The sequence below is a fragment of the Magallana gigas genome, chromosome 7 (genome assembly GCF_963853765.1).
Source record: "Magallana gigas chromosome 7, xbMagGiga1.1, whole genome shotgun sequence".
NCBI classification, from domain to species: Eukaryota; Metazoa; Mollusca; class Bivalvia; order Ostreida; family Ostreidae; genus Magallana; species Magallana gigas.
The window spans coordinates 21,915,142-21,942,931 of record NC_088859.1 but is presented as its reverse complement, the minus strand read 5'-3'; the positions used below and the strand labels follow the sequence as shown (position 1 = coordinate 21,942,931).

The following is a 27,790-nucleotide window of genomic DNA, read 5'->3' as shown; positions in this document are numbered from 1 at the left end:
ACTTATTTTAAGGTATCTGTAATGTGCTAGACAGATTAATTTCAGTCAAAATGACATACCCTAACACCTCAGTTCTATCTCAAATAACAAGAACAGCCGACTATTGGAAATCATTGAAATTTCATCCACCTGCCTATAGATTTTTTTGTAAATGATCTGAGCTTCCAGACATATCAATTTATTTGTCAGATTCCATTGCAAGTCTCAATAAACTGTTAAAGACATACTGGTATAAAGACAGATCATTCACACGAGCATATTTAGGAAGTTAAAACTCTTGGTATTTTGATATATTTGTTGTTAAAACAAAAGACATTATGACTAAAACTCAACAAGCTCCTACAATTGATAAAGTCAACAATAAATAACCATGTTAATTATTAAGTATCATAAATAATAATTTTATTACAAACCAATAAAACAAAATTATACTTGACAACATTTTTTCAAAAACAATTTATGCCTTTGTTTTTAAATACAAGTATATCTTCTTGAGATACAATATCACAGATACTGTTAAGCGTGGAATGGACTCTACATAAAAATCAAGTGTAAAGTGGACGGACTTTTCTCCTTCTATATAGAATTGTACAAATTTACACATGTAACTTTAAAGAAATAATTTAGACTTTGAAAATTAGTCTTTTAATCCTGTGCCTGCTCGGTTCTGGTTGACAGAGCCAGGTTAACCCGGCGCAGAGCCGGTTGTACGTGGGGGAATTCCTGGTTGAGGCGGTCTACGATGGCACTCAGGGCCTGCATTCTGTCCACCTGCTTTGTGCTCTCGTTCTCCAGCGACGATTCTGACTTGCACAACATCGTGTATTTTCCATCCTTGGCCTGTTGAAAGTATTTAGCTTTCTGCTGTTTGCCCAATAATTCTGACATGTTCTGCAAAAGATAAATATTTCAATCCTTATTTGTTTTTCTACAGAAACAGAATATGCATGTTTCAACAGCCATCTTTGCCTTGCTATTCATATTAAAGCTTAGATAATTTGAATTCAATACACTTGTGGTATTATAAAAAACATTTCCAGTACATCATTAAAGCAGATGTTACAACTAATTAATCCTACTCATCTCCTCATCAAAGTGAGAGGCAGGAACAATATTGATCCCTGGATGGTTTACCTTCTGCTTGTTTTCAAACAGCCTCTCGATGTCACCGTCCAGTGTGTCGGAATTGCCCTGGAGGTGCTGGACGTTGACCTGTTTGTCCTCCAGTTGCTGACTGAGCTCCACCTGGTGGCCGCGCAGATCCTGAATCTCGTCATCACATCCATTGGCCTCCTGTAAAATGGAGAGTAGAAAGTCAGTGTCTATATAAAACACAATATATTACTTATGGAAAAGGTCAAGGTTTTTTCTATCTCTATTATATTTCCATCTCTAACCTGAATTGTAACTTTGATTTTCTTCCTCAGTTCTCCCATCTGTCTTTCAAATGTTCCTTTTGTGAGCACTTTCTTATTAATCTTCTGCTGGGCATCTCCTCTTGTGACAATGGTGTCTCTCCTGTAAATTATCCCATTTATATCAATAATGATAGATGGTTGCATTTTCCTGGAAATCATTCTGTTCATGTTTTGAACTTGTTAGCCAGAACATGGTTAGACATGACTTAATGTTACCTTGACACTGCTTTCTCCATTTCTTGTATCATCTTCTCCTGTTGCTTCATCAGCTGAGTGTATCTGACCTGCATCCTGTGAATCTCGGCGTTCATGGCCTTGATCTCACCCTGACCAACTTCCGAGTCAACAGCGGCCCTTGTTTCACGGGCAAGCTGAGTTTTCTTCTCCCATAACATGATCTGGCGCCTGAAATGCAGTTAAAATGCATTGAATATATGTGTATCATAATGCAAGAATAAAACTTATACACCACAAAATGGGAATCCTTCTCCGATATGAAAACAAGAAATACATACTCAGCCTCCACTAAACTGTTTAGAAGTCTTTCCTTCTCCTCTTTGATTCCATCTAGATTTTCTTGCAATTGTATAGACTCCATTTCTGCCTCCTACAAAATGTCAGAGCAACATCCCAATGATAAAATGATTCTATACATAGAAAAAAAAAAAAGAAAGACAGAATTTGAGAAGGATTGAGATCTGACCTTCAGAGCCATGATGAAATCGTTCTCCAGCAGAATGTTGTCCTGATGGAGGTTATCATGGGTGCCCTTCTCCTTGTTCAGTAAGGTGTTCAGTTTGATCATATCGTTCTGCATGTTGCTAATGCTTCTCTCAATGTCATAAGTCTCCCGTCTCTGCTCATCAATGTCACCTAGCAAAAATTTAACCAAATGAAAAATTCTTTTCCACTAATTTGAGGGAATCACAATTATTATAAACCTACAAAAACTATAAATAGATGTACTTGAATAAGAACTGGCAAAGAATCGCCCTGCATACGTCAGATAATAAACAGAGAACTCTTACCTTCAGTTCTGATCTTTTTCTGGGACAAGATGGTGAGTTGTTTCTTGAGCTTGCGGACATCCACAGACTGCATGTCTTTGTCCTTAGTGAGCTGTACAAGCTCGCTCTGCTGTCGGAGCCACATCTGCTGTAGCTCAGCGATCTCCTGTTGGCGAGCTTCAATAGATTTCTGTAGCGAGTTGATGGTGATCTCCAAAGGACCAAGTTCAACACCCTGTAAAATAAAGGAAAGTATCAGGACAAGCTCCCACCTAATAATCCTACACAGTAACATTATCTTAATTTCTTTTTAGAACCCCCCCCCCCCCTTTCCCCAATAAAACCCAACAACAATTGTGAGAGAGAGCGAGAAATCCATTCATACCCCAGCTTTGCTGATGAGGGTCTCCAGCCTTTTATTGTACTGGTCAATGATGTTCTGTTTCCTCTCAATGATGGCATTCCTCTTGACTATCTCCTGCTCACTGCGACTGATGATCTCGTTCTTCTGAGCTATCTCTTCATCCAGTTGGTCCATGATCTTCCCTAGCCGCTCAATGCGAGTTTGAACATTGGAAATTTCTAGAGAGTCTCTAGAGATGGTGTTTTCTACCTCAGCCGTTTGTGTTTCCTGATAGGATACAAGATGAATAAGAACCTTCTCTACAAAGCTAAACATCACAGTGCTTCTATGACATTCTGCAGCAGCAGACAGTACTCACCAGACTCTTGGTCAAGTCACGCTGTTTTGTCGTCAGTTTTTTTGTGTACTGAGACGCCTTGTCCATCGTAAGCTGAGTTCGCATTTTCTCCATGATTTCATCCTCCAATTCCACTTTCTCCAGGTATTCTCTCTCTATCTGTTTCCTCAAGGCATTCAGCTCATTCAGTCTCAGAGTTTTATCCTGTGAAAAAAAAAATCATAAAAATTAATCATTTGATGATGAAACCCCAACATTTTCATACAATTACATGTACCAAACCATTTCTTTGGCTTTTAACATTTACCAGTAAGCAATATATTTACAATGGCTATAAAATCTCTTCAGGTTTAGCAAGTAGAAGGAACAAGTTTTTTGGATACTCACAGTGACAGCGCGGTTGAGTGCCTGCTCGGTCTCGTGTAACATCCTGGTGTAAGTGGCATACTCAGCCTTTAGAGCGTCATGCTTGGCCTGGCACTGGCTCAGCTGCTTCTTAACTGTTTCTATGTCTCTCTCAGTCTTATTAAGAATAAGAGTTAGTTTCTCATTCTGTTCCTGCTCTTGCCATATGGATTTCTTGAAGCCTTCCAATTCTGTTTCTAACGATAGCACCTTTTGCTCCTGTGTACTACAAAGTAAAACAAAATTATTCAGTTATTGAGAGAGAGAGACAAAGTACCGGTAAAACAAGAGAGAGTGAGAGGAAGAGGAGGGAGGAAGGGAGGGAGAGAAGAATTGACGAATAAACTTACTTTAATGCTTCTTGCATGGCAGAGTGAGCCTCGTCTCTCCTCCTCATCCCAATCAAAGAGCTATTCCACTGTTGGAACAACTGCTTCTTTTCTAAGTGTATAGCCTAAATACAAAGAAAATTAATAAAATAAATAATAACTGGGTACATTAAACTTCTTAATTTCATTTTCAATACACCAAAACACCAGTGTTCATTAACTCACCTCTATTTCCATATGTGCCTCCATCAAGGCCTCTTTGGCTGCTTTTGTTTCCTCAGTCTGTGCTGCAATTTGTGCTTCAAACATGGCTATTTCTTCTTTCAGTTTGTCAACTGTTTCCACCAGTCGGTCCACAAACAAGTCCTGTCTTTGTTTCTCTACTTCTGCCTTGGATACCTCTGTGTCAGCCTTTTCAGCTGCTCTCCTCATAATGGCAATATCTGACCTGACATCCTCTTTGGCGTTCTGCATGTAGAAAAGACGCAGGGCCAAGTTCTCGACTTCTCCCTGGAGTTCAGCACCTACAATATGGAAATACAAAAACCATCAAGGTTTCGCTCAAAAATTTCAAACCTAAATCTTTTTGGTTTTAAGAATTGTTTACTACGGCCCAACTTACACTTCTTTTTCTCTTTGTTGACAATGACTTGAGTTTCCTTGTATGTGTTACGAACGTCATCCAACTGAGCTTCCTCTTGTTGGCGGCCTTGGTTAAGGTTAGCGAACTCGTCATGGTTTTTCTCCAACAACATCTGGAACCTGGCTAGTTCTTGTTGAATTCCATACAAATCTACACCTAGATCTTCACGCTCCTTCTTGCGATTCCTCAATGCCTCTGTTAGCTCTCTAAGCTCGAGAGTTACTTTCTCATTTTGAGAGGTCAAATGAGATTTCAAGGCATTTTGGAATCTTTTCATGAGAGGCTGTAGGATAATTCAAAAAAAGATTCATCAAGTGTAAGTGGTCACAATCTGAATCAATATGCAAATAAATGATATGCAAGCACAATAGCTTCTTTGAACTTACATGATCTGGGTCGAGGACAACCATGTCGGTCTCTGCTTCACTGCCCGCATCTGACTCGACCCCCTCCTCATCATCCATCTCCTCATCATCGTCCCCGCTGTCTCCACCTCCATCCCCACCATCAGGACCAGGGTGTGGCACTAGGTCCTGTAGTGGTGGCTGACTTGGTTCTTGTGGTTCCTGTGGTGGTTCATCTCCATCACCATCACCTCCAAAGTCATTACTGTCCATTGGTGGCATCTCTCCTAAAATAGAAATATAATGCACAAATGCTGAGTTACTGTGTACCTAAAATTATACATCTTGTTGTGGTTTTTGCAAAACGGTTTTATAGTTCTCTTTAGATGAATATAGCAGAATGTTATAATTACCAAAATCATATTCTTGTGCACCTTCATCACCAGGACCTAGAAAATAAAGTCAAACATTTATGATTAGACAGTGCCTGTGATTTCTCATTGTTCAACATTACAACACCGTGTTAAAATGCTAAGAAGTCAATAAAATCAAATGTGTAATTATAAAACATACCCATATCTTCCCCTGCGTCATCTTTGGCTGCAGAGGGAGGTCTTTCATCTGAAGACAATTAACAAGGCCTTTTATTATAATTGCATTGAAACCAAAACATTTATTTACAATTACATGTACATATACTTTACCCATTATTTGGAGCAATATGTGTGTGTTGGGGAATAGAGTTGTAGTGAGGGCAACACATAAAAATTCAGAGCAAATTTTTATTCCTCAATATCTATGCTTGAGAGGAAAAAATCAAACTGTCATACACATAATTGAAAAGAAAATACAGCAATTATAAAATTGTTTGAATTCCATTAAATTCTCCTAAAGACTCGCTGATGACTGGCTGTCAGTCAGATGATTGTGCTTTATTGAGCCCCATACATCAACAATAGGTGGACATTTTAGACCACAATGACCAGACAACATCCCCCAGGGCTAAACAAATGTCCCTAAATGCAAAACAAGCAAGACTCTCATGTTGTTTTTGATCATTACATAATCTTCAATCAGAAAAGATCAATGTTATTGCTTGTACTTCACCTACAGGTGTAATTTAAATAATTTACAGTTTCAATCCTTTGATATATTTTTTCACATCAATATTTATCGTGCAAAAGGTGAGAAGAAATGTTTGACCAATGATAGATAATTTTGGACCAGATAGTTTGTGTGATATGGAAACATCAAAAAGAACCGTAATTGCTTGGAAGAGGTGTATAAGTGTATACTAATTAAGAAGAAATGAAAAAGATTATTGAGATACTAACAAAAAGGAAAACAAAAAATGATTGGATAATTGTCAAAAGAATCATACATGTACATGGTATTCATATTAATTTGATTTTTTTCCCTCCAAATTGTGATACATGGATAGTACTACTATAATGTGAAAATTTGACTCTTTCACAAATCACAGAATAATGACTGTATAAAACGAAAACATACAAGAAAGCTTTGTTCAAAGTACTTGTCAAAAGTGCATACAAAGAAGCCTGGGGGTATTTTTCTAACACAATAAACAGCTGCCTCTGATAAACTGTCCTGTTTTCACAAACACCAGTAAGTAAATTATCACTGTAATCTTCTTATACATCTCCCTCCCCAATCCAATAATGATTTGATGCCTATCTGAACATCAGATTACAGACAGATAGCAAATCCATAACTAATGCTCAGTAAAAGACTTATAAGGCTTCAATATAACACAGGACCCCCAACTGATACCGAGATTAATAGAATCATTCATTAATACGAGTGTGGGATAGTGAAATTCCACCGAGGGGACAAGATTCACTGTCTAGGACGAGGCCTTGCCGAGTCCTAGACCGTGAATCTTGGCCCCGAGGTGGAATTTCACTATCCCACACGAGTTTATAATGAATGATTATTTTTCTCGCATTATATTAGCTTAAAAAATGATGTTTGACAACTTTCTGTTATGACGTTCAAAGATTACTTTCGGTTTATCCCTCCGCGTGCTTCAAATAGTGCAAGTTAAATGAAAGCATACGACAGTTTTTTTCAATTAAAATATGAAAAATTGTAATTAATTATGCAACACAATTACTTAATGGATAATATCAATGCACTATTTTGCCTTTCCCTAATGCAGACAACGTTTGTTTACGTTTTAAAACGGCGTAGTAATACACAGTGTAAGACAGAAAAATCTCACACTGCTGTCTCACACCGGACAAACCGATCTCACACCGGTGATAATGCGAGAAAAGTCTACTCTGCATGTTAAATCAATCCATTTTATGCATCCCCATTTATGGTAATAAAAACCCCCCCCCAAAAAACAGCTAGTAAATGTGACCAAACAGACCTTAAAAAACTATATAACTTTAATTTATTCCATCTCACTTGCACATGTAAATCCTGAACAATCATAATCTGTCAATTATTAAAATTATGTTTTTGACCAACTTTAATAATATTCGATCATTTTAAAAAGTAATTGTTATATGCTCACAACACACGCAGTGTTCAGCTTTGCATGAATTTCATGTTATGTTTCAGTTTTTAAAAGGCTTTAACATTTAGGCTTACATCAAGCCATTTAATATTTCATCCGTTTGCTGTGCTATATCTGATTGTCTAATGGTTTCAACATTTAAAAAAGAAGAGCTAGTTTAGTAGAGGTTTGATTTTAATCATAGAATAGAAATTAAACCATGCATAAAACTACTTGGTTTTTCAAAATAAATCGATAGCTACTGTATTACACAGAGAAATCACTGAATTTGTATCACACAAACTTGTCTAGCATATTATCGTAATATTTCATATTCAAATTTGCATGAAGTTGTGGGGTAAAACTACTAAAACACTTGCTACACAATACACAGTGCAGCTAATCTCAATGAATGGTTATATGTAATAAGATGTTTCCATCCTACGGCATTTTCTGTTGCTGAAACCCTGCATCAGACTGGGCTGATTTCTTTACAAGAAGTCTACACAAGAAAGCTCTGATCAGAATATACAAAATAGCAAAGTCAACATTTAACAGGAAAATTACATTGAATTTGTTCATAAATGACTTCCTTTTAATATGGCATGCTTAAACAAAGAGTGCATTAAGATTTAAACCATATGCCATGAAAAATTGCTCAGAAATCTTTGACGAAAATTTGTTCGAAAATTTAAATTAAAAATAAACAGTCATCATTTAATACAAAGTTGATGTCTGATTGGTACAAAAATGAATCCCACCATATGGCATATTTAAACAAAGAAGGAATGAAAATTTCAAGCGTCTGCAATTATCCACAATAGTTGCTGAGAAAAATGCAACAGAAATTTGTTACTGATAGAAAGACAAGGGTAAAGCAGTACAGTAAAAGTTGGTTATAGCGAAGTCCTCGGGACCAATGGATTTACTTTGTTATATCCGTAATTCGTTATATCCATATAACGAATTTGTAATACATGTATTAACTTAAGCAAATTCACTATATACATATTTTCTTTCACCAGACTACAATTTTTGCTTAGAATAAAAAAAAACCCCATTCTTATGATACCTTTAAAAATTGGATTGTAAATTTAAAAAATTCTGCGAAAATAAATTCATTCAAACTATTATATTTAATGGAAGTGCAAACTTTTTTAACTGTAGACAAATTTGTTATAAAAGTGTTAAATTTCGTTATTACATGTACCGGGGGTATTCACCTTTATGGGCCTCAAAATCAATTCCCTATATCCATAAATTCGAATTTTACCGGGGACTCAAAAAAACTTCATTATATCCAAAAATTCGCTATATTCGTGTTCATACTAAACGAGTTTTATCGTATACCCCTCTCCTTCTGAGCAGGGGGTTTAGAAATACTTCATGATTCCTAAAACCCTGAATTAAAGACTTGCAGTACAAGAATTTTTTTTGTTAAGTACGACTGTCATTTATAGCTCTCCAAAGCCTGAGATTTATACCTTTACTAGCACTTGGTGGTCTGGAGTCCTTTTTGCTTGCAGCACTAGTTGGCCTTGACCCTTTCTTTGACCCCGCTGATGGAGGTCGACTCCCGGCCTGGGATGGAGGTTTACTGCCGGTCTCTGGTTTCGGAGACCTTGCTGAAGTTGGACGGGAGCTTGGTTTGGCTGAAGTGGGTCTAGACCCAGCTTTAGAACCTATGGGATAGTATTCAATTTTATTCACTTTGAAATGTTAGTGTTTATCATTCAAAGTGCATAATTTTTCTATCTTTCAAAATGAGGATAAAAACTCTTAATGGGTCAAGTGTTACCAGGTAATTGTTTTTCTGTATAAAAAAAATAAAACAGCCAGGAAACTTCTTTCCTATTAAATATCCAATAATTGTATGAGATTCCAGTTGTACAATTTTAATGAATACCAATCAGAAACAAGTCATAATATGTTTATACAGCAGTGTATTAATTTGATATGTGTATACCTGGTTTTGCCGAGGTGGGTCTAGACGAGGGTTTCCCAGATGGAGGTCTGGAGGAGGAGGGAGCCGCATCTTTACCTGCTTCCATCTCACCAGAATCAAACTGATCAAAATACAAATAACATTGCTCTGTTAGTGACAATACCAAAAAAAAAAATACATTTTCAACAATTTTCACAAAATTTTCAGTCACAAATTGTACAAATTTTCCTTTTATATTAGTTACCTCTTGCAGAGCTTTTACAGTTGCATCTGTGACAACATCCCCCATGGTTTCCTTGCCCTGTCCAGAAGGGGGTCTGTCAAGTAATTCAAATGTAGATTAAAATGTAGTTTATGAATAAAAATGACTTTTAATATAGTTTAAAGCTGAAAATGTGATTCCTAAATGAATGCGAAAACTGAACCATAGTTTGACTTATAATTTAAAACAATGATTTGTGAAACAATGAATACTCTTGTCTATAGTTTATGGACAAAAATTGTTGCTTGCAGATGTGAATATATATTTATTAGCAAAATCTATTATCAACATTTATTCATATAGAGACAAAAAAGCTAGTTTATCAACTTTTTGAGAACATGCCTTTCATATCCATACATTAATGTATACCACTAAACTACACTACAGCTTCATGTATATTGAGTCGACATAGACAGCGAATGAAATCAATATTACTTTTACAGTCTATGATATATCTCCAGCAGGTCCAGAACAATCACTAGATTTAGCTTTGTAGCTTTATTTACCTACCTGAAGTACATGTAGGTTTATTTAACTACTTCATCATACTTTTTTCTTAAATGAGCCTTTGTTTAAAGCCACAATTAAGTGCAGCAATAATATTCATCTTTGAGCTGATTTGAAAACAGTCCATAAAAAATCACATCCTTTTCCTTTTACTATTGCCCCCCCCCCCCCCTTATTCTATATTCATAGCAAACACTGCAACTGCCAAGCTCTAACGACAACCTCTGAGTGAGGAGAAAATTCGAATTAATGACTACTTTGCCATTTCTAAACGGTTTATTCTGTTATTCGGTCAGTATTGTTACTTTACCAAAAATTGTTGAGTGATGTCTGCTCTACAAACATGCATCACAATGTCTGTAGTCTGTCCCAAGATATTTATGCTGCATATTTGAACGATTTTTAATAAAAATGCATATACCTGTGACAGAAGTGCATTTAAAATTGATGAAAGGGAAAATTCCCAAGATAACTTCATTCACACATTATCATTTTTCCCTTGTAAAAATTCACAAAAACGTAAACAGATTTCCTACGGAGATTTATAATGGGGAATGTTGACATCTTTTCTCCATTCGGAAGTACTTGGGACACCTCGTGCAATTTTTCAACGTTATCACTCGGGCGTCTTCATTTCCTTAGCAATGGAAAAACCCCATAGACTTTTTATTTTTAGCTGTGTATTGATACCCGACAAGCTAGAGGGGGCGTTTCAAAGGGGAAATCTTGGGATTTTTTCATACTATGGATGAACATGGTCTGAACCAAGAGGTTTTTATAAATATCAAGTAATTAAAGGAAATATGCGGCAAAAATATCTTGGGACAGACTATAGAATGAGCACGCGACTTTTAGCATAATGAATAAATAGATAGGCAGATCCAACTTTGCATGTGAAAATCACCCTTCAAATGGCCACACAGTAAAACATTAATGTTCATACTAGTATACTGGAGCATAAAATATTTTATTTTTTTTCAATTTTGTTTATCCATCCATTTGGTAAACCACGTATACGCTTTATTAATTCATCATTACGAAACATATTGTACCTGTGTATATTTAATTCAAATTTATACTGCACTCGCTTCAACAATCGCACCGTAAAATATATTATTATAAGGTAGTCACATGGTAAGAAGACAAAAAGTTTGGTACGAGCCCCTGGGAATTATGTATTCCAGTGGTTTCAACAGAGTGCACTCAATACAAAACATGCTTGTTTTTTAAGAATATCCAGTGTCAAACGTGGACAAGCTATTACCAAAGCTTAGTTACGATAGCAATACTGTCACAGACTGTAAAATTAACTAAGATGTGTCCATTATGTCAATTAAATACATTCATTTATACCTTTCTTCTTGATCTGCCATAGTTTTAGTTGTTGCTATGCAGGAAATAATAATTTGGTGGATTGTGGGTAAGTTTTAAACTCGGGATCTCTCGGATTTCTTCTAAGAGTTCCGCAGGAACCAATCAAATTTCGCGTTACATTTAATATTACATATGTGTCAACATCAATAATGATGAGATGAAGACTGGAGTAGAGCATGATAGATTCAACGTATTTTTATAAAATCAAGGTATCGTATAACCGAAATATTTAAGCTGTATCGGTTTGAAAAAAAGTAACTGCATTTTCCTCTGAATGTTTACGTTGATACATAATTTTAGTAAACAGGATGTCAGCTGTGCTTCATTCTTCACATCAATGACAATGGTATCTTGGATTAAAAACATGCTGCATATTTTTCCTTACCATAGAATGAAGACAGTTAGAAGTGTATAAACAAATAAGTAATCATTATAACTTGTTACATAGTATTTGGGATGTGGAAAAGATACTTATTTAAGTATAAATTTAAGCTGCATATATGGGTTTAACATCATAAAGAATTTTGCATATTGATTTTTTGGCAATGATTACAAAATAATTTGTCATTGCCTTTTCCCGAAAGAATTAAAAGGAATGGGATTAGTTATTAGGAAAATACATATTGCATGCTTTGCAGCTAACTGCTGGATAAAAAAAATTATATGAGAAAGCAGAAATTGAAAAAAAAAAAATTATTTCAAATAAAGTTCACTGATTTTTCAATTGATTTTCAATTGATAAAGAAGTTTTATAACTTATAACAATATTTCTCACTGGCATGGAAGTAAGCGTGAAGAAAAAAAGGTAGTGTAACAAGGTGGTATACATACTCTCCTTCAAGCTGGGGTAGAGGGGATTGGGGGGGGGGGGGGGGGGGGGGGTAAATGGTAAGCCAAATTCACAAAAATGAGGTACACATAGTTTCACAGTTTATTAACTATGTATATTGTACAATCCTTTAATTATAGCTTTTAATGTGAATTTGGCATGCCATATATACATGTAGGTCCGTAAGCTATAGTATGCAGCATATAAACTTAGTTTGTAAAACTATATTTAGCTCATTTTGTACCATTGGTGTCTTTTAGTTTGGAATCCCAGAACCACACTATTTAACAATATTTAGAGACGAAAGAATTTGTGCTTTAACTTTCCATCTTCAACTTTGTATACAGGCTGCTTATGGCAAGAGGAAGTACCTTCAATGTGTTCACAAAGCATTGAGTCTGTTATTGGAAATTCCTGTTCCTATACTACCTTGTAGGCAAGATACAGACTATATACCCTTTGTAGTAGAATTAAATAGGTTTCGTCTGGAGGAAGAATCCTATTTTTTTTTAAAGGTCAAAGGTTATTGTCTCCATATTTTTCTATTTTTTACATCGACTTTTAACAGAAACTAAATGCCTGTTTTGTGACTCAGTAGTTGATGTAAGTGTTGCATAACAAGTTCTAAAGTAACAAAAGCTTTTTGATGAAGAATTTTGAACAAAATAATGTGATGGACGCTTTGGGCACTGTATTCCATTTGTTTCTGTCTCAAACTTCAATCTTCTGAGCAATGTGTGAGAAGAATGCATTATAAACTGTTTTATAAATGTTTTTTTACTTGTAAATTTACTCTCTGTCATATATGAGTCATTATGTTTCAGTCAAGTTTTCTGTCTATTTTGAAAATAGTTGCTACATGCTTGAAGATGGTAATTTATTGATTTATTAAGTTAAATTGAAAACAGAATTTCATCAGTGTGCCTTTTATATTGATGAATATATGTTTTTTTCTGGTCAAACAATATACACTGTGACAGAATATGATATTTCATACCAGTTGTTAATAATGGATTAGGTTTGCTATTAATGTAATTAGGTACATTATTCATATTTGGGACTATTTCCTTTTAATCTACTATGAATAAAAGCTAAATATTAGAAAGAACAAACAGATCACCTCTATTCTATTCATTTGTCTGATCATATGCAGTAGGTCAGTTTTCACTACAAAAGAATAGCCTGGTAAGTGCATGTAAAACAGTGACATTTTTGTTTACAGAATTACAGAAAAGTGGCCAGGGTACAAATTCCCGCCATAACTGACTGCAGAGTAAATATAATTTCACTATTATGATAGTATGATTTGTGGGTACATACTACCCACCTAATATTGGGTTCTGTCAGTATCATTACATGGTTCATGACTTGGCAGACACTGATTCAGGAAGCTTTCTTAGGGAGTTTCAATTTATGGGATGTCATTTTTTTTTCTTGGAGGAGGGTGTGCAAGCTCTATATCCTGGAGAGGGATGCTTAAGATTTAACTTTATTTTTGGCATGTGTAGAATATGTTTATACGTTAAGTCTAAAATTTCCAGGGTAGGGGGTCTAGACCTCATTGACCCCTACCCCCCCCCCCCCCCCCCCCTTTACCCTGCCAAATGCCATCTAGATCTGACAACAAAATTTTTCACTTCATCAGGCTACTATTCATCAGCACATATATTTACAAGTAGCTTTAAGTTCAATGTGTACAAAACAAAGTGATACACAGAAAGTCAATATACATCCTTTTGGGTGTCCGTGGTGATGAATCATCAGCTCAGATTTCAAGCCAAAATTTAATGCAAAACATGGAAAAGCTCTATTTTTCATCTATCTTTTATAGCAATTAAGAAAGGACACTGCTTTTATGCCAGCCAGCTGAGAAGCAATGGTTTTGTATTGATCTTGTTTAACTTGCTCCAAGAGAATGAACCAAGTGGCCCAAAATCTTGAAGTCTGAGAAAAATGAAAAAATTTCTGATGGTACCGATACATTAAATTCTTCTCTCGTAATCGTGACTTTAAATATCACTTAATACATTTAAAAAACATATTTGATACAAGTATTAAAATCTCGTTCAATGATGAAACCTAGTGAAGCTTGAGGAAAATGTAATTGATATACAAAATAAGCAAATACTGTGAGAGGTTACCATTTGGCTTGGGTTGAAAATAAATTAAATCTGGCCAGTTTGGCAGAAGGAGAAAGAAATTGAGAGTCAGTCGATGGAGTATGTTTTTATTTTGGAAACAGAAGATTCAGTCAGTGATAGATGAGTTGACGTGGCTCTAAGATGTAGCTGTGGTATTGATTGGTACATAAGGACTGATTTTGGTTTGATTGTGCATTCTGGCATAGCTTGGTCCATTTGTCACCCCCATATTGATACAGCTAATGATATAGGATCAGAATAATAGAATGGATATTTGATAAGTTTGACTGATTTGATCTAAAATGATTTATGTCTTGCTGTATAGATTTACACAGATTTATTTGAAAGTTAGAACATATAAATGTATGCATGGTGAATAAAAAACAAGATTGGAGCTACCAGTATACTGAAACTCTTTTAGTTTGAACATGAGCACGATTTGCCAAGGGTTTGTGAGGAGCGGTGCGGATCAGAGACCTTTGGCTAGCAAAGATGCCCTAGGCCTGGCAAATTTCTTTACAAATCCTTTTATAACATGTATAAGGAGTTTTAGGATATGCTGCCAATGAATTTTCAGTTTTGTTAGGGGTGAAAAAGCTGAAATATTCATTTTTTATTTTATAACAAACTGTGTAGTAGTTGTAAAGTTAACCATAACAATTGATAATATTGTTTAATTAAAATCCTTTGGTTAACAATTCAAGTTAATGAATTGATTAACAATTCAAAAATTTAAGGTTTCCAAAGAGAGTTATGTATTTAATGCTTCAATGGCACAAATAGTTTTCGTATGTGGAAGACATGTATATTGTGAATTCACCATATAATGCTTATTAATGTTTTATCACAAAGTCTATATACAGATTGATATAAAAAATTATGATATACAATATACTAGAAGCTAAGTGAATCAACTGGCCTCTAGGAATTTGCTATGACTAAGTTTAACTGTATCGGTACATTCCGGTACAAATAAAAAAGTTCGTTTTGTAATTGAGAACCTGATATTAATCTGTGAGATAACATGTTGTCCTACTTTGCTCACTTCTAATGTGTTAAAATTTAGCAAATAAGACAATAACTATTATCTTTCCCAGTCTGTGTAATTTTACTCCTGTGAGTGATATAATTGGAGGAAATGGGATAAATTTGAAGACGACTGTCTATGGATTTCTATTGATCTCCCAAAGACTGAATGAGATTTTTATGCAGTAGTTGCTGAGCTCAAATAAACTTGGTGATCATCGTCTGTGCTGAAAACTAGAGATAATGGTTTGCCTCTATTGGTCAGAAGTAAACATGGGAATACCAGGACCACGTTCTGGCAATTACGTCCTTTCTAGAGAGTTTTTTTTTTTAACCAATTAAGGATGATCTGTTGACATACAGCAGTTGGTAGATTTTAAAGAATTCTGGTCCCCTGTGGATTGAATGACTTATTGGGAACTAGAACAGAGTTACACATGCATATGTCTTCTAATTAGTTTTATTAAGCTAAGACATGCCAGTGTCAAATGATGTCTTTAGTCTTATTGTTTTTTCTTGAAAGCGTTTGAGCACACTTTTTATATCAGTTTTTCAAGGGAAAGCAGTTCAAGGAAAGTTCAGACATTGACTTATAAAAGTGACTTGCAGATTATTTCTCATCATCGCTAGCCAAGGGTTTTCGGTCCACTTCGCTCCCCATAAACCCGTGGCGGATTTCTTAACGAAAAATTTGGTGAAAAGCTCCGTTTAATGATTGGCTGCAGCTGCGAGTAGCTGATCCAATCGCAGTACTTGTATATATAAACTTTAAAAGAAAACACAAGTGTGATCTTGGCTAAAACATTCGGTACTTTTAACAAGTTGAGACACAAGTTCTCGAGTATAGTGCCTCCCTAACGATGGTCTAACCAGATTGCTTTAAAAACCTGTAGGTTTTACAGTGAATGAACATAGTTCTACAAACTTACCGCAAGTCAAGGCTCGCATGAAAGCATTGGAAGTAAACATGGCTAATGTAGAAGTTGCCTATCCCGTTAGTACCGGTATATACATTTCTGCTTATGGTTATTGCTTTTAAGGGTTCAATGAGCAGTGTTTTATTTAATTTCTTTGGTCCGCAATATTCACGACAACGATACCTGGTTTTAGACATGAAAGCTTTAATATAAATCGGCGACTTTTTCACTCCCTGTACAGGTCCTTACAAAACACTATGAATTTGTATTAATTTGTATTTATAAACATCGTTAATTATGTTCCGATATTCGGTAGTCAACATGTTTTCAAGTTGTATTAATGCCATAGTGTGTATATAACCGGTTGTTTAATTTCGATTAAAAAGTAAATATGCTCACTAGATAGTGCAACCACATCACCGAGTTTTCGTAATGAAATCCGCCAAGGGCTTATGGGGAGCAAACGAAAAGGAATGAAAACCCTTGGCTAGCGAAGATGATTATTTCTGTTTAATTAATTTTTTTATATACGGTGACTCTGGTGACTGTTATGGCCCATGGGCCTCTTGTTTAAACTACTTGGTAATATGGTGTGAGAGCGATGAACAAAATAATGTAGCAATATCAATCATAGGATATGTGATAAAAAAAATTCCTATTTAGATCAGCATTACAAAATGATTTGTAATGCATAACTAACCTTACACTTCATGATCAATTCCAGTGGATTATCTGGTTAAGAGAAACCACTTGTATTTGCGTAGAACAAAGTTCTTTTGAGAAAATAAAAAAATGATTCATCATTCATAGTAATTAACATCAGATGGATGAGATAGCCATATTATTAGCATTGCAAGCTATGACATATTTTATAGTATAAACTTTTGATCTTTTTTTACAGACTGGACCATGTCCTTGCAGTAGCCGGTAGAGGGTTGGTGTGACGGAGTAAAGTATCCAGATGGATTCCATAATGGCCCTGGGCACCATCTTCAAGAAGGCAACTTCTATACTGGGCTTGGGCTCTGAACATCTGAAGCCGCCCCCGCTAGATGGAGAAATCATCTACTGCAAGAACAATGTCTGTGTACACCCCCCGGCCACCCTGGCAGTGGACTCTGAGGAGCACCACCCAGGTTACCTGACCCTGAGGTCACAAAACGATGATGATGTAAGATTATGTGTCTGCATAAATGACATTGAGTATGCAAGTCAAAAATTTCTTCTTGACCTGATTTTAGCATAGACTTAAATCTCGATTTGTTTGGACTGTACTTTTATCCATCAACCATCAGACTGCTTGATTTATCTGTTGACCTTTATTCTTTATTTCCTCCTATATTTATATCATTGCGTTAGTTGGCAGACTAACGAGTCTAATTTAAGAGACAAACCAGCGGCACTTACAAAGTGTGAAGTTATGGCAAACCTATTCTGTAATGAGGGTTACTGTCTGACAAATTAATGCCTCTCTGAAGTCATAATTACCCTGGTAATGATGATTTGTAGTCCATTCTTAATAGTCACTGTAACCATGGAGACAGGTGCTGGTGTCATGGTTTTATTTTACAGCAAGAGTCTGCTGATAATGGATGTACTTTTAACGTCTACAAATAAAGTATTTTCTAAGAAACACAGCTCTATACTGTCTGAATGAAATTATGAAAGTATCTTTTTTTTTTTGTTAAGTCAGTATCTTATGGAATAGGTTATATGTACTGTGGAATCATTTAGATTTCATTATGGCAAATTTTCTAGGTAGGATTTGGTCTTTTCGGCGGTTTTTAGCTCACCTGAGCTGAAAGCTCGAATAAGCGTTTTGATCACCTTCTGTGTTTTGTACTTCTTGGATTGCTAAATCGTCGCATTGACCTCAAAATTAGCAAAAATTATATAGTACATGTACCTGTACTTCATAATTCTTTAGGAATGTTAACTTTTTGGTGTAGGAGACCGAAAATCTTTGAAAAATTGAGCCTACCAAATTATACTAGTTCCCATTAGGTGTTTTTGGTATGGATGAATGTAGTTTATTTTTTGATTAAGATTTTGCATTTGACTCTGTATTTGAAGTTCACCCAAGATTTGGTTGGCTCATTATCAAAGTCACTGGTTATCTCAGAGACATACATTTACATGCAACATTAGTACATGGATATTTGTTTTCTCTGACTGTTTTTATCTATGTTCTCCAGACATGGTTTTTTCACACATTTTCTCTTTACAATGCTTGTTTGGAATTGATTTGAATATCTATATAATCTTTTGGTTGGGAAAAAAGGATAAAACTTTCACATTTTATGCCCTGTGCTTGGTTTTGTATGAAGAATTGATGACCTTTATAATCTATGATTTAAAAGCATTTATCTTTTTTGATATTTGATATAATGCATATTAAAATTGGTTTATGCATTGTGTATAATTCTCTTTATAAACAAAACAAAAAGTCTAGAGCTAAAACAACTTCTGAACAAAAATTCATAATTTGACATACCGGTAACTCATGAAAAAAATCTCACCACGTGACAGTAATAGTGATCTGTGGAATTCAATATTATTTAAGTGACTGTATTCATATCTGATTTTATTTGTATTTTAGAAAAATGGACCAACCTTAATTTTAACATGGATTCCAAATTCATCTTTGAAAAAGAACCCCAAGAGCATTGAGAGTCCCAACAGATCTTATGCAACAACACCAAGCCCAAAGCGAACCCCGAGGCAGGAGTTTGCTCGCAAGCAAATCACCACCCCCTCCCCGAGCAGTTCCCCGCGGGGGTCCTGTGTATCTATGGGTAGTGATGCCTGTGAACAGTATTATATGGACAAAGCTCCTGTGAAAAACAAGAAGAAACAGAGCATAGATAACTCAAGCATGAATTCAGAACTTTCCTTGGGCTCACGGGAGGACTGTTTGGATAGCTGGTCCCAAGTAGAGGAAATCAACAGGAAGTCTAGTACGAGTAATAAATCACAAACCGATTCCGGCATCGATACAGAGGATGTGGTGCAGAATAATGAGAAAAATGTCCCCAAAAAGTCCTCCACTGTGGGCCGCAATGTTAATGACTTGCATGTGGACAAGGAGAGTAATGCGGAGTGTAAGACAGACAATAGGCGAGGACCCGAGGAGGACATTTCCTCCTCAGACACAACAGACAGCTTGACGGCGGAGGAACAACTAGCGGCCATGTTAAAGAGGAATAAACTCCACACAAAGGCCAGAGAGAGGCTGGAGTCTAACAAGTCGGTCAGTATAGAAATGGACGGGGATAATCTGGTTGTTGTAACAGAGGAGATTGATAAACCACAGACAGTGAACATGGACAAGTACATCACAGAGAAGAACCTGAATAAGAATGAGAGCAAGTTTGACACCAGCTCCAGTTCCCAGTCTACAGATGCTGAGGGATTAAGTCTCAGTTCAGACTCCACTCATCCCAGTCCTTCAGGTGCTCATTACAACCGAATGATCGATGAACTCAGAGAGGGCGTCTCGGTCCAAGACAATGGCTCGAGTACGTGCGATAGCTCAGAAACTGTAACAGAAGTGACTGCTAAACCTACCACACGGACTGGTGTTCCCAAAGATTTGAATCTGAACACCAATGCAAGTAGTGATGGATATTACTCTGTTCCATCACTGACAACTCCGGATATTTCTGTCACAAGGTGCAGACAGTCCTCTTCTTCCTCTTCCTTGACCTCGGGGCCAGACTCGGTGCCCCCTAGCGATGATGAATCCCCTTCTCTTTCCCCTACGTGGAACAAGTCACCTGACTCCCCAAGCAGTGACAGCTCTGCCCCGGTCACCCACAATCTGACATTTCCTCACAACTCGGTGTCCTACTCAACTGGTTCACAGGAAAGGAAGAGCGCCAAGGACCAGATGTGTGGGGTCTTCTCGGTGGATCTGGGTAAGCTTGCCTTAATCTAGAGAGGGCCATTTAAAAGCACAGTTTATACTGATCATGTATTTACAAGAAAGAACTTACCTTGTCTGATTCATCTTAATTTTTAACATATATATTGTCTAATTATTGAATTTTCATTTTTGTTCTTGCCTATTATTGTAAAATGTGACGAGTTTCATTGAAGGCATATGACTATAAAAGAGTAATCATTACATGTATCTATTTTGACTGTTATAATTAGTCCCACAACATGTATTAACTCCTCATACCATTGATGTATTGTTCAGTGTGGTAGAGTATTCCTTTCAACTAGAAAAGAAGGTCTACATGATCATTAATATAGTAGTTTTTTTTTACTGGGTAATTTCTTACTGCAGAACTGTAAGTTCGAATTGACAGGGCATAGAGAAATAAGGTTACCAGTAATAAGACTAGAACTGTGTACACTTTCATGCACAGTAAACTGCAACTTTTTTGTATATAAATAATAGTAGCTTCACAGCATATCAATTCAAATTTTCCTGTAGAGCTACACTTCTGCAATTTACTGCTAAGATTTGTTTGTAAGATTGTTCTAGTCTGGCCTCTTCTCTCTGACAGGTCAAATGAGGTCGCTGAGACTGTTTTATTCTGACCCCTTCTGCATGAAGGGACAGGTTGTGATAGCCAGCAGGGAGAGCCAGTACAAGATTCTACACTTCCACCACGGGGGACTGGACAAGCTGGCTGAGATCTTCGAGGACTGGAATCTATTTGCCAAGATGAAGGACAAGGTAGGCAACAAATATATATATATTTTTTTAAACTATGCAGTAAACCAACTTCTTTTTGCTTACAAGAGTATACTAATGGCTGTGACGCAGTCCTAAACTCCCGTAGTTTTGTATTTGTTTAAGATGGTAAATGTAGGCTTAGTCATGCACAAAAACTAGTTTGTCACGAGTGAATCAGGAAGTATATTCCTTGTGAATATTGGTTTACTGTATGCAATTACAAATCATAATGTAGTCTTTTGAATAATGAATAGCAGAGGCAACTTATTTGGGGATTAATTTGGTTAGATGTACTCAAATCATTCCCCCTTTTCTAGGAATTCATACCTAGGGAAGAAAACCCTTGTAGACAATAGTGAATTTCACTTTTAATGAATAAAATCATTCCTAGTTAATCATGCCTTTATTTTATCTCACTGGTAAAAAATCATTCTGCAGCAAAACAAGGAGAGTGAGGGCCAGTACAAGCAGTTCCTGATTGTCCGACCTCAGGTGACCGATGAACAGTGTCATCCAGAGGAAGGCATCTACAACATGGTCAATGAGGAGGAGTGGAAGATCCACATGACCAGTGATGGAAGAATAGAGGAAGACTACCAGCTCAGAAAGGTTAGATTCCAAAGTGTTATTAGCATACATGTTTGAAGGAAATTTACCAACAAATATTTCATCAGTTATTTTTACTGTAAAAATGATGAGTTATTTTTTAAAAATGCCTGTATAATTTTTTTTTGATGAATGAACCTAAAGATGTATCTTTTGGAATTTGAACAAATATTAGCTATAGCTGTGATGTATTGTATATGTACATTAACTTGTTTTGTGCATTTTCAGCATATATTCTTTGGGGGACTGGACCCCCACCTGAGACACGAGACTTGGCCATTCCTGCTTCATTATTATCCCTGGGACTCCACATTCGAGGAGAGGGAGGCCATCAGAAACGACCGCTACATACAGTACCAGGACATCAGGAAAATGAGGTACAACACAGGATTTCAAATTCTAAGCTGTTTGATAATTCAGTAGCAAAAAAAATACAAACACATCCAATTATAAATACACAGTAATGACCGAATAAAACTTTAAAACAGGCTAGAAATCTGCTGAAAATGAGAGAAAATGATATGTTTAAGATATATATTGATCATCATTTGGGGATGCACAGTGGAAACTGTTTTGTAGGGAAGACATGACTCCTCAAGAGAAGGAACAGTTCTGGAGAAAGATCCAGTCTACAGTGGAGAAAGATGTGGTCAGAACGGACCGGAGTCACCCATACTTCAGGGGGGAGGAGAATCCCAATATAGAGGTTCTACAGTGAGTGAGCCAGTTCAGTTTTCACATGCTATAAATGATAAATCTATTGTTGTCAACATATTATATAATCGTATTAAATAGTAAATGTATAAACAGCAATATAGAGTTCAATTTTTTGTGTTTAAAAAAGTGGAACAATGTTTGAAAAAATAACATATTGTAAAGTTTTTATAATAACCATTGTAAAAACTTTAAAGAAATTGCAAAAGATGTTTAATTTTTGGATTTTTTTTCTTCAGAAACATTTTGTTGAATTATGCGGTGGCCAATCCAACGATGGGGTACACACAGGGGATGTCGGACCTGTTGGCCCCCGTTTTAGCGGAGATTCAGAACGAGGCTGACGCTTACTGGTGTTTTACTGGGCTGATGCAGGGAACCATATTTGTCAGTTCACCTAGAGACAGCGACATGGACAAGCAATTGGTACTTTCACCAAATAATAATTACATTCATTCAAAAACCTTTTGGGAATTGTTAATTTTGATTGTTCTATTAGAAGGAAAATACATATATTTGTATGCAGAAGTATACAAGTCTATCAAGAATATTTAGTGTTGCAAAGATTATGTATATAAATTGCATAAAAATTGAAAACTTCTTTACAAAATCATAATTATGGGCTACATGTATTTATGATAGAGTGATAAATATTTTGAATGATTCACATGTTTCTAACTCTGTAGGATTACTTAAGGGAGTTACTCAGACTGATGCAGAATGATTTCTACATGCACCTGAATCGTCTGGGAGAGGATGCACTGGAACTGTTGTTCTGTCACAGGTAAAATAAGTCTACAGATCATGATGCAAGAATACAATTAAACTTTGTCAAATTAGGGTTTAGGTAAATGTACAGTCAAACTTTGTTATCTCAAACTAGATGGGGCTTCGAGATATCCGAATATTCGAGATATCGAGGGTAAAATACTTTAAAAATAGGTGGTTGGGACTTAAAAATTACTTCGACATATCCATTGTATTCGAGATATTGGTGTTCGAGATATCGAAGTTTAACTGTATATCCATGTACTAGATAATAAATGTACATGTAAAGACTCTTAGACTTTAGAAATATATATAACACTTGATACATGTATTTGAAGTATAAAATTGTCAAACTTAAGTGTTTCACGTGGCAAGAGATTTATATTAGAAATACCAATAATGTGTAAGTGGCGCTTATCCATTTAAATCCTTACATTAATATTTCTCAGGTGGATATTGCTGTGCTTCAAGAGGGAATTCCCTGAGACAGATGCGCTGAAGATCTGGGAGTCATGCTGGTCTCACTACCAGACCGACTACTTCCACCTCTTTATCTGTGTGGCCATTGTCAGTATCTATGGCGACGACGTGATTGACCAGGGCCTGCCCTCCGATGAAATACTCTTACACTTCAGCAGTCTTGCCATGCATATGAATGGGCAGCTTGTTCTCCGAAAAGTAACTAAACGTTTTTTGTTTTCAGTAAAATGATATGCATGAACAATATCCTACAAATATTGCCTGTAAATACATGTACATGTATTTTAATTGAATTATGTTTCTAAATGCATCTACAGCAGATAAAAAAACAAAAGTTTAAATTACAGGCAGAATGTCTCATTTTCATCAATGTATTTCTTAGGAAATTTGATACATATATAATTCAGTTACATGATGTTGGTTTTGGTATATTTTGCTTATTTCATTTCAGGCAAGAGGACTTCTACATCACTACAGAAAACTACCCAGAATTCCTTGCACCTTGCATGGGCTGTGCTCCCTTTGTGGACCAGGGATGTGGGATAGTGGGCACGTGCCCATTGTGGAGTGTGTGGGCAACCACAAAAATGACATGTGTCCGTACAACAGTAACCCTGGGTCCCCTGTACATCCTCCCAACTGATCCAAGAAATTCCATCTATAGCAGCCATGACAACTATATCATTAAGATCTGGTCAAAAGGACTGGTACAATATACAGTGTATATCATAAGGACACCATTAATTTAGAAACATTTGTTAGAAGTAAATACAGTGTAGAACTTAAGAAGATGAAAGCAGCATATATGATAATCAGATTATCCAATCGTGTATGTAGCATGGTATATTATGATATGAAAGTCATGATCATTTTCAAACTATACAATAGATTTCATGTTTGTTACAAAGTGGTAACTAAGGTGATCATCTTGTATTTGATGCTTAGCATAAAATATTTAGGCTACGAATATCTATCTACGTAGTGGCTAGGTTAGCGTACTGTTCCTGATCTTGAACGCAGCCCTGGTGATTTTGTGTACATGTTATTATTTAGGGATTCTCATGCATGCTTGTAGTACAATGTATTTTACATCTGTAACAAAAAAACACAAAATACTTAATATATTTATTGTTTTGTTGATGTTTACATATATTTGAAATTTTACTTGATGTTCTCAGAACTTATTTAAAATTGCTTAAAGTAGTGCAATATTTGTTATTTAGTGTCGGTAATAGATATGATATACAATAAGCATAGTCAGTAAGGGGAGGTAAACAATGATCTAGATCATTGGTCATGGAATAATTAGGTCATTTTGGGGGAATTATAGATGAATTTGTTGGTGCTGTTTGAACATCATTTGGAAACAATATAATCAAGTCACTTTGATGACAATATACACCATATTGGTCATGAGATTCGTAAGTATAGGGTTTGGAGCAATATGTATAGTGTATATAGAGAAATGCTGTAATCAGGTTGTGTGATACATGTGGTTATTTGGTATTTGAAAGCTATTGTGAAAAGGAATTCTTTTACCTTAGAACGTGTTTAAATTAAAAAAAAAAAACCCAAAAAGATGTTTGGAAAATGAAGGTTGCATTTAATATGGTAAGGGTAGGATGTATCAAGGTGATTTGAATTTGTAGAATTTACATTGTGTCAGTTTATATGTTTCTTCATTAATCAAGATTCATTATTATACAGAATCAAAGAAAAGGGCCAGTTCTAGGGGCATTCTCAAGCAATTTTTGGTTGAAAGAAAAAAACATTATGTAGAATTATATCATTTAATGAGGTCTTGTATGAATTTGTTTAAGCCAAGTTTCTGTGAAACTCTTAATCTTAACGAAATCCAATCTGTTTGAACTTTCATTAGAGCTCAATGTGTTTTCTGTTTTCTCAGTGCTTTTTGTCTTTTTCAGGATCATTTTCATTGACCCAATCATGCTATACATTTATTTATATTACCAATGATAAATTCATTTTTACAGATACATGTAGTTTCCAAACTTCAGACATTACATTCTTTAACTGTTCTTTTTGTAATATGTACAATAATTTAATGGCTTTATTACATCTAGTTTACAGTTTGATTGCATTTACATGAACAGAAAAGCTAGGCCATTAACTGTTGGCTTCTGTGATTTCCTTTACCTTTTATTTATCTACTTTTTGTGATATTTTTTTAGCAAAGACACTAAATTCATAGTCTTTGTTAAATCTTTGTTTTGAATCTTGTCTTGTTTCTGTCTTTGATCTTTACTATCTTTGATGTACGATACATTTAATTGAACTGTGTAGTAATGTATACCAAAATGTGAATCTCCTGCTATCTATATTGCCATTTTTTGGGGGTAGATGCATTTATTGGGACTCATATGACACAATTTCTGATATTTATTTTTCGAGATTTTGTGACAAAAGTCTAGGCATTAAGATGTAGCCATTTTCCTACATTCCAGCAATTTTTGTGCAATGGTTTTACAGTGTGTGTATTGTATTTTATTATTTCTTTTGTGTTCATCTGTTACCTCACTTTTATGATAATTTAGTCAAGAGGTGCCACTCTTTGATATTATGTAAAGACACAAAAAGGTTGTATATAGTTATGATATGTGATTATTACTCAAACACACAAAATTGATAAAATATTTGACTTGTTGGTTTTTTTATTTTTTTCAAATCCTGTTCCTCCATTTGTGCGGGTCTAGTTAAAATAATCAATTTTATAGTCATCACTTTTATTTCATGTTGCAGTTTCACAAGTCAAGGGAGATTATCAGCAATAACTTGGAAGACTGCAGATTATTAATTTTTATAGTTTGTGAATCAAATCTTGTATACTCTCATGAAATTTTGAATAAGCATTCTCCGTTTTCCAAGTAACTCTTAAATGAGATTTTAATTAATTTAGTATATGTGACAGCCTTTTTCATGTAGTAAATCTACTGACCCATATGAACTGCTGTGTAATGTGTCTCATTTTAGGATCATGAATATAAAATCAGTTTCGTTGTTGTTGTTGTCCTGAGCTTGATCTTTATCATTATCTACAAACATTGTAATGTGATTTATTTCAGAAATAAATCATTAACATTAACCCTGATGCCTTCATTTTCTTATTTAAGGAATCAAGAAGTTCTCATTACCAATTAATTTACGTGTTACAAACAGCTGTACAATTATTTTATAATTAATTCATTAGTTCTGGTAGGACCCACATTAATTTGTTGCACTTGCCCTGTTTTAATAAATTTGAAATTTAATTCATTACCGTTATCCAGTCATGTGATAAACCCAGTCAATGTGTACCTATGTTTTAAATTAGATTAAGTCAAAAAACAAATTATTTCATGCTTTCTAAGGATGCAGTAAAACATCTCAATGTAGGTGAGAAGACCACAGAAAATCAATAAGGAATAAAAAATACTGTATATTTATAATTCTGTTCATCTAAATGATCAGTATTCAAATTACAGTCTAATGACAACTGACAGTAACAATATAATGCTTCTTTGTGGCATTATGGCATGAAAACAGAAAGAAAGAAAATTGAAACACAGTAAGCATTTCCTTTATTTCATCAATAACAGTTAACATTTTGGAAATGATTTATCACATGTCATGAAAGAGGATGAGATACCGAGATACTGTTGAAAAAAAAAAAATCACTATCAGCTCTACAATGATGCTGTATAAAATAATCTGTTTTGTGGTCTTTGACCAAAATGCATAATACAAAGCAGAAGCCGAGATCACATACCTCCAACCAACAGATTCAGAATGGCTAAAAGCAGAGTCAATTGCATAAATAATCAACAATATACCCAAAATAAAAGATCTTTTAAAAATATTGAGATTAATACCAAACCTCTTCCTTCAACACATACATGGATGATTTGAAAGAAAAATGTTTTTCACACATCAAGGCATTGTTCAAATTCTCCGCACTAAGGCACCTCATGTTCCCATACAGCAGTTTCCTACAGAAAAGCCTAAATGTGCGTAGATACGCTCAGGTATTGAATATGGACACATGTACATGACATATACGCAATATCAGAGTAAAGCAAATTTGGCAGTTTGGATTTCAAAGATGTACAACATAAATGCTTTATTTTGGTTGATATAGCAATAATTTATGATCGAAGCAAATCTTC

The 27,790-nt window shown here is 35.3% G+C and overlaps 2 protein-coding genes across 2 annotated transcripts; one reads left to right on the top strand and one right to left on the bottom strand.

Annotated features, from left to right (window-relative positions):
• Positions 1–377: 377 nt before the first annotated feature.
• LOC105347343 (coiled-coil domain-containing protein 40) lies at positions 378–11,512 on the bottom strand. The gene is made up of 20 exons (XM_011456377.4): positions 11,439–11,512; positions 9,561–9,633; positions 9,338–9,437; positions 8,856–9,053; positions 5,421–5,468; positions 5,261–5,296; positions 4,890–5,134; positions 4,483–4,786; positions 4,086–4,384; positions 3,882–3,985; positions 3,514–3,757; positions 3,148–3,330; positions 2,811–3,056; positions 2,447–2,660; positions 2,122–2,291; positions 1,934–2,025; positions 1,635–1,823; positions 1,398–1,518; positions 1,135–1,293; positions 378–891 (listed from the first exon to the last, which is right to left on the bottom strand). Exons 1-20 carry the CDS (start codon positions 11,456–11,458, stop codon positions 646–648), a joined length of 3,291 nt encoding a protein of 1,096 aa, XP_011454679.3. The 5' UTR covers positions 11,459–11,512; the 3' UTR covers positions 378–645.
• Positions 11,513–11,530: 18 nt separating this feature from the next.
• Positions 11,531–26,730, top strand: LOC105347342 (TBC1 domain family member 16). Its single transcript, XM_011456376.4, has 11 exons — positions 11,531–11,668; positions 17,274–17,543; positions 18,972–20,289; positions 20,887–21,059; positions 21,498–21,668; positions 21,894–22,042; positions 22,245–22,379; positions 22,619–22,805; positions 23,066–23,163; positions 23,597–23,825; positions 24,079–26,730. Exons 2-11 carry the CDS (start codon positions 17,334–17,336, stop codon positions 24,268–24,270), a joined length of 2,862 nt encoding a protein of 953 aa, XP_011454678.2. The 5' UTR covers positions 11,531–11,668; positions 17,274–17,333; the 3' UTR covers positions 24,271–26,730.
• Positions 26,731–27,790: the final 1,060 nt, after the last annotated feature.